At 41.9% G+C, this 7,583-nt stretch overlaps 1 protein-coding gene across 2 annotated transcripts; it reads left to right on the top strand.

Moving 5' to 3' along the window:
• Window positions 1-2,191: 2,191 nt before the first annotated feature.
• On the top strand, window positions 2,192-7,312 carry DDIT4L (DNA damage inducible transcript 4 like). 2 transcript variants are annotated; one of them, XM_081925470.1, is made up of 3 exons: window positions 2,192-2,306; window positions 2,941-3,082; window positions 6,762-7,312. In XM_081925470.1, the coding sequence occupies exons 2-3, from the start codon at window positions 2,995-2,997 to the stop codon at window positions 7,244-7,246; spliced, it is 573 nt and encodes a 190-aa protein (XP_081781596.1). In that variant the 5' UTR covers window positions 2,192-2,306; window positions 2,941-2,994; the 3' UTR covers window positions 7,247-7,312. The 2 variants fall into 2 exon arrangements, with proteins under 2 accessions (XP_081781596.1, XP_081781595.1); XM_081925469.1 differs by lacking the exon at window positions 2,192-2,306 and adding an exon at window positions 2,369-2,587.
• Window positions 7,313-7,583: the final 271 nt, after the last annotated feature.

The raw sequence follows: 7,583 nt of genomic DNA, 5'->3' as shown, positions 1-7,583 counted from the left end.
CATGAGGCTTTTAAAAAATAAAATCATTAGGCACAGAGGGCCCTGATTTTCACCAGGACCCCAGAGCACAGGAAGAGGAGATTTAACCCTTCCTTTTCTAGCCCCGTTCCCAATAATTTCCCCTCCTCTCCTCTGCTTTTAACCCTGGAGGAAAGACCCACATTAAGTACCCATTGATCTTCAAAGACCCAGTCTTGACTCTCCTTGTAGAAGGAGTAGGGAAACTATGGTGTTTCAGAAGATGCTAGTCCACCACTCCCATTGTCCCTGATCATTGATCATGCTGGATGGGGTTGATAGAAGTTGGGGGTCCGACAACATCCAGAGGACTACAAATTCCCTGCCTTATAGGGACACTCCAGAAGATGCAAAGTCCTAAAACACTCGTGCAAACTCCTGTTAATTTGGCTAAGATGCTGGTTTTCTTAGCCATCTCACTGAGCAGGAAAAACAGCCTGATGTTCATGGGGCAAGAGATTCCCCTGGCACCAAACTAAATCCCTCCTTGCAACTCATCTGCTTCTCCTGGTGAGCTTGCTTACTCCCTGATCACAGAAATAGGTCCAGACACATGTTGGGCACATGTGTCCTCTGTCCCTGAGCAAGAGCGGTAACAGATTGTGCGTTAGGAGCAGTGCCTTTGTAACACTGGCAACCTCCTCTGTTCATTAAGTCCCAGTCGCTTTTTTAGTAAAGCCTGTAGCATTTAAATACTGCATTTTTCCTTATTATATCACTCCGGTGCATAATTCTGTCTCCTCAGATTAAGGGGTGGGTGGACGGGTTCCGGATACCACTGTGCACACATATTTTGCAGATTGCAATGAGAATAGAGTTGCAAGATGGAAAATGTCATGTTAGAATCATAGAGTTGAAAGGAACCCTGTTTCAAGTACAAATACCTGCTGGAAAGATAAAGTAGGCACCTTTTATCATATGTGGTGGACATGTAAGGTAATAAAAAGCATTCTGGGAAATGATATATAATTAATTGAAAAAAATGTTTAAAATAACTTTTATTTTTAAAAAACCAGAAGCTTTTCTATTAGGAATTGTAAATACCAATATTCCAAAGGAGCAGAAAAGACTTTTTAGGTATACGACAACAGCCGCACGGATGTTATTAGCCCAGAGATGGAAAGAAGACAAAGTCCCTACCAGAGAAGAATGGCAAACTAAGCTGTTGGAACATGCCGAAATGGCAAAACTGACTGAAAAGCTCAGGAACTAAGAAGACTAAAACTTTAATAAAGAATGGGGGGAAATTGTAACCTATCTGGGAGACCACTGTAAGCAGATGAAAACATTAGCAGGATTGCAATACTACTTGTAATGTAGCAAATACTGTGGACAAAATGGAGAGATATAAAATATGGATTACAGAATAATATGCAGTTGAAAAGGTTGACAATAGGACCTGTGGAGGGGAAGGTGGGAAGTCCAGAGATTTGGAGGAATCTCTAAATAGGGATATGTATTATGTATTGTTATACTGTAATTTTATACTTGTAAAACCAAATAGAAATTATTTCAAAAAAGGAAGGAAGGAACCCTGTTGTTTGTACCCATGACCCTGAGATTAAGAGTCTCATGCACTTCTGACTGAGCTATCCTCTTGGCCAGAAGGAAATGTGTCTTTACCCCTGAGTTAGTATGCCAGGCTAGGACCTGGGTTCAAATCCCCATTTGGCCACGAAGCTCACTGGGGGGGGGGGCAGTCACCATCTCTCAGCCTGAACTACCTCACTGGGTTGTGATGAGGATTAGGAGGGGATTGTGGGGGGGTGGGTGTGAAAACCACGTGTGCCCCTTTGAGCGATTTGGTGGGCTTTAAATGTAGCCATCCATAAACTAATAAACAACTGGGCCTTCGGGAGCGGGGGGTGGGCAGAGGCGGGGAAACGGCCACTTGCTCCCATCACGTCACCCATTCACACGCACACGTGCGCAACCAGGTGAGCAGCAAAAAGCAAGGAGAGAAGCGGATCAAAACACTGCTGTGAGTCAAACACTGACAGAGAAGGATGGATGTGTGTGAGAGAGACAGAGACAGAGAGAGAGGTCAGGTGACCGATGTTTTCCTCTCTCCCAAGTCTTTCTGACATTCAATCTGACCAATCCAGTGATCAGCTCGCCTCCCCCCCCCCCCGCCGCTGCTCCGCATCTCTTCTTTCACATGGGTGAACTGAGTTAAGAGCCTGTTTGCTCCTCTTCGCCCGACGCGCAACTCACCTTCACGCAGCCGCCAATGGCGAGAGAGATTCGCCTGCAAAGTTTGCCGCTGCCCCCAAAGACCTGCGGAGGAGGTGGAGCATTGGGCGCGGGTAGCAGAGAGATATATATAGATATCTGTATATATAAGTCGCTCTCGTAGTACGAGAGAGAGAGAGGAAGGGTGGGTGGTGTGGAACAACGGGTGGAAGTTTGCACTTATTTATTACTTTTTGTATAGCTAGGTGGGTTGTTGTCGTGTTACTTTTGTCTCTTTTTTTACACTTTTTATTTAAAAACTTATTTCCAATGAAAGCTGAAGTTGCTTTTCTAGAAAATTAAAATTTCCGTGCACTTTACTTGACATTTTCAGCAGGTAAGAGGAGCTGTTTGTCTTGGGGGCTGAATTAATGGATTGTGTTTACTGTTCTGCAATCTGCCTGTGAACTGCTCTCCCCTTTTTTAAAAAAAACAACAACAAATAAATTCTCTAGTTTTCTTTAAAAAAATAAGTGTTTGATTTCACTCTCCCCCCCCCCCCGACTTTAAACTGCTAAACTGCTAATGGATTGTAAATAACACATAGATTGTTTTCTTCAAAACCTTGTGGTCTGATGCATATCAAATTTCTCCTGGTGCAGCTTTTCCAGTTTTGAGAATTGTGTGCTGCTATCTTTTTATTGTCTAACGGCCTGTCAATAAACTATATTTGCTTTTTTCCCCCTTCAGTTAACCCAGAGAGGTAAGCCCGCCTCTTGGTGGCAAGGACAACTGTTCTTCAGAATGGTGGCATCCAGCAGCTTAAACATTAAAAATTCTGCATGTATCTCTGAACTGATACAGCAACGCTTTCAGCCAGCACCCGTGACTGGTGAGTGGGTTCAGATGCTGGTGGTTAATGCCACACTTACTAACTGAATGCAATCCAGGTTCCATTAGGCTGTGATGCAAGATCTGCAATTGTGCTTTTGAGCTTGCATGTATACACACAGAGAGGTGCTTAGGCTACAAGTCTTCTGCAATGATAATAATAATAATAATAATTCATGCAGTTTGTTGGTTTATGAACGACCCTAAAATTGAACTTGGTGTCAGCTAGTGTGAACAGCTGGAGGATATAACAATCCCCCCCCCCCAATTTCAACTTCCAGAAAGATCAAAATGATGATGAGATTCACACCGAATTAAAATTGTTTGTGGATGCGTCATGGAAAATTATGCAAAATGTGTGTAGCATGTGTGGAATGGATCTCAGACTCTTCCTAAAGCCTTGAAGCTCTTCCTAAGGCCCTGAGGTTTGGTCATTCAACTGCATGTTAAGCAGCAAATCCCCCCCCCCCAATTTAGCCTGCAAGAACTGAACAGTGTACTATTGTTAGGCCTTTGCAAAACATTGCTCAACACTCTTAGCAACTTTTCGCTATGCTATGTGTGCTGTGCCCAAATTATCACGCCAAAAAAAGTAGTTGAAGACAAATCACATTTTCATGGGAAAAGCATACTGTTTTCCTGATAGGAACATGGGAAGCTTCCTTATACTGAGGTCATTGGTCCAGCTAGTTCAGTATTATCTACACTGACTGGAGATTCCCTATCTGGAGTTGCTGGGGCTCAAACCTGTGGCCTTCTGTATGCAAAACAGATGTTCTACCACTGAGCTATAGCCTTGTGACAACTTTGAAGAAAAATAGTATCCACAAAGGACTGATGGACTTGTTAATTTTGTTTCAATAGGTTGCTTTCAATGCCTTTAGTGATTTTTCTCTCTTAATGCTAGAACTTCTGGTCATCTCATGAATCTGAAACAGGCAAGAAGTACTTCTCCACCCCAGGGCATGGTTACACAATGGAATTTGCTAGCACAAGATGGCTGTGAAATGGAATTTGATAAATTCATGGAGAATAAGGCTATCTGTGATTACTATAATGATGGTTATATCCCCTGAATAATAGTCACTGGCTGAAGAGCAAGACTAGTGACTCATTGTGCTCATGTACTGCTTAGAATCATAAAATTGTAGAGTTGAAAGGGACCCTGAGGATCATTTAGTCCAATCCTCTGCAATGCAGGAATCTCAGCTAAAGACAGATAGATGGTCATCCAACCTCTGCTTAAAAACCTCCAAGGAAGGAGAGTCCACCACCTTTCTAAGGAGTCTGTTCCACTGTCAAAGAGCTCTTACCATCAGAAGCTTCTGGCTGATATTTAGTCGGAATCTCTTTTCTTGAAATTTGAATTCATTGGTTCAGGTCCTACCCTCCAGAGCAGGAGAAAACAAGCTTGCTCCATCTTCCATGTGACAATCTTTGAGATGTTTGAAGATGACTATCCTATCTCCTTTCAGTCTCTTCTTTTACAGGCTAAACATACCCAGCTCCTTCAACCATTCTTGGCGTCCAGAACTTGGTGCCCTCCTCTATGCACATTCCAGCTTGTCAATATCCTTCTTAAACTAGAACTAGACACAGTACTCCAGGTGTGGTCTGACCAAGACAGTATAAAGTGGTACTGTTACTTTCCTTGATTGGGACACCATGCTTCTGTTGATGCAGCCTAGAACAGCATTGCCCTTTTTGCTGCTGCATCACACTGTTGACTCATGTTAAGCTTGTGGTCTACTAAGATCCCTCAATCCTTCTCACATGTACTACTGGTAAGCCTGGTGTCCTACATCTTATATTTGTACATCTGGTTCTTCCTGCATAAGTACAGAACCTTATATTTCTCCCTGTTGAAATTCATTTTGTTAGTTGGGACCCAAGTCTTCAATCTGTTAAGGTCATCTTTAATGCCAGTTCTGTCTTCTGCGGCACTTTGGCACCTGCACATTTGATGAGCATCCCCTCATTTCCTTCATCCAAGTCATTTATGAAGACTTTGAACAACAACAGGCCCAGGACAGAACCCTGTGGCACCCCACTTGCCTCTTTTTCCAGAATGATGAGGAACCATTAGTGAGCACTTTGGTCAGCCAACCAGCTACAAATCCACCTTACTCATCCCACATTTTACCAGCTTCACTGCAAGAAATTGCAGAAGACTTTGTCAAAAGCCTTACTGAATTCAAGATACACTATGACCACAGCATTCCCTTGATCCACCCAGCTTGTTTGTAGACTTCCCAAAGCATCTGGTTGTCCACTGTAGGAGACATGATGCTGTACTACATGGACCATTGGACTGATCCAGGAGAGTTCACCATATAAACTGTTCTGAACACTAATCACAACCAATAGGCGACATTTGCAAACCAGCAACATGGCTGTGTTCACCAACTATTGTGAAAAATCATACCCTTTTTTTTTTACACCAGCTGGGTATCAACTTTGATTTTTTTAGGGCTGGTCCTTGGAATGTGTTCTACCAAAAGAAAGCTACACAAAATTTTGCAGAGAACCTTTAACCCAAGGACTGGAGAAGTTATTGCTTACCAAAATAATAATGCCATGAAATCCATTTTCTAAGCACTATCTTTATCAGTATGCATCCTAATATGAAAGTCAAAATGAATAAGGACTAAATAAATGGTTGTGATTTTAGCAGAGCTATCAAACTAATTCAGTAGTTTCCAGATGATTAGTATCTGCATTATATTTGACATCTGCAGGCTAAGCACTTATTGGAAGTAAAAGAGCTACCACTCAGCCCTTTCTTGCAACACTACCTGAAATATTTCTAAAAGTTCCATCCCCTTTTAAAACTATCCTGCCACAATCAAAATAGCCCCAAGAAAAACAAACATGTTTACTGATGAAAACTAAACCTCCTCCTCACCAGCTTTGTGACCGGATAGAGCAACTGAAGCTTGCATCCCTAAATTTGCACATAAATATTAGCAATGTATTGACATATACCTTTTAGCAAAACTGAAGCATTCCTATAGGTGAGAAATAACTTTTCATCCAACTGGACTCAGCAAAACATTAATTCAAATTGATTGCAGCCTTACAGTTTTGCTTGCTATTCTCTTTGCCACATAAAAAGATGTGGTGAAAACTGTGCCTAACTTTCCTCCAACATTTAATTTAGTGAGGTAAACAAATTGCTTCTCTTTGGGGCGTGTGTGTGTGTGTGTGTGTGTATGTGAAGCAATTTGGCTCAGCCTCTGACAGCCTGCCCAAATGTAATCTATTAAGAAAAGCATGATTGGGTCACTTGCTTAGGAGTCTTGTATGTCATCTCTGTGTGTTTTTCTACTAACATCTTCTTCTGTTCCTTTTTAGTAAATAATCAAATGTTTGTTAGTGGCAAAAGGGCCATATCCTGATTGCAGTGCACTTCATGACTCTTCTGTTGTAACCACTTTGTCAGGGGAAAGTCAATTTGATAAACTGTTTATTTCTGCATGAAGTCAAAGTGGGGTTGCTTGTTGGCAGCAGATACAGTAGACCTAGCTGCTATTTTACATTAGCTTGGGGGGACAACAAACACACTATATATAATATGTGAATTCTTGGCTTGCTGTAATTATTTGATACTGCAGGTGGTGGCTGGCTGGCTTCTTGCCTGGTAACTGAGAATCTCTTTCCTCTTCTCCTATCCTTTACAGATTTTGACTACTGGGATTATGTAGTGCCCGAACCCAACTTTAATGAGATGGTGTTTGAGGAACAGAAATGTCAGAGTCTAGTTAGAATGCTGGAGAGCTGCCTGTCTAAATCAAAACAGACTAAACTGTGTTGCTCTAAGGTTCTAGTCCCTGAGAAGCTAACCAGGAGGATAGCCCAAGATGTCTTGCGTCTCTCTTCCACCGAGCCTTGTGGCTTAAGGGGGTGTGTCATTCACGTCAACTTAGAAACAGGAAATGTGTGTAAAAAGCTGGATAAGATTGTCTATGACCCCACTGTCGTTCCTACTTTTGAACTGACGCTGGTGTTCAAACAGGACTGCTGTTCATGGCCGAGTTTCAGGGATTTCTTCCCCAGAGCTTGCTTCACGTCCGGCATCAAACGTACTCTGATCCTGAGTCCTGGGTTTCGTCTGATTAAGAAAAAATTGTATTCCTTGATTGAAACAGTTGTTGAAGAATGCTAAAAGCACACACACAAAAACACCTGTTTTTAACAGTTTAAATAACTGAGCCTGAAACCCTTAGAAATATGATTTTTATTTTTTTTAAGAAGATTGCGACTTTTGCACATATGCCCTCTATTTAGGCTAGCTAAACTTCAGTAAAGCTACTTGGTACTGGGTAGAATGAGAAGGAACACAGCTATTAATACTTGAAACATTCCTTGATCAGCACCAGAAAGTCCCAATAGCCAACATGATTGCTGCTTATTGCTAGCCACTATACTAAATGTTCTTGACATTGGCATTCTTGACTCCCACCTTCCTTTATTTTTAAAAAAGAAAAAAACTAAGTTCTCTA

This window comes from Podarcis melisellensis (assembly GCF_964234715.1).
Source record: "Podarcis melisellensis genome assembly, chromosome: 9".
NCBI classification, from domain to species: Eukaryota; Metazoa; Chordata; class Lepidosauria; order Squamata; family Lacertidae; genus Podarcis; species Podarcis melisellensis.
This window is presented reverse-complemented; position numbering and strand designations above follow the sequence as displayed.

Bases quoted from the DNA above. Each gene is read 5' to 3' on its own strand.
- DDIT4L (XM_081925470.1), top strand. From the start codon at position 2,995: ATGGTGGCATCCAGCAGCTTAAACATTAAAAATTCTGCATGTATCTCT. The intron at 3,083-6,761 runs GTGAGTGGGTTC...TATCCTTTACAG, and splicing joins TCAGCCAGCACCCGTGACTG to ATTTTGACTACTGGGATTAT.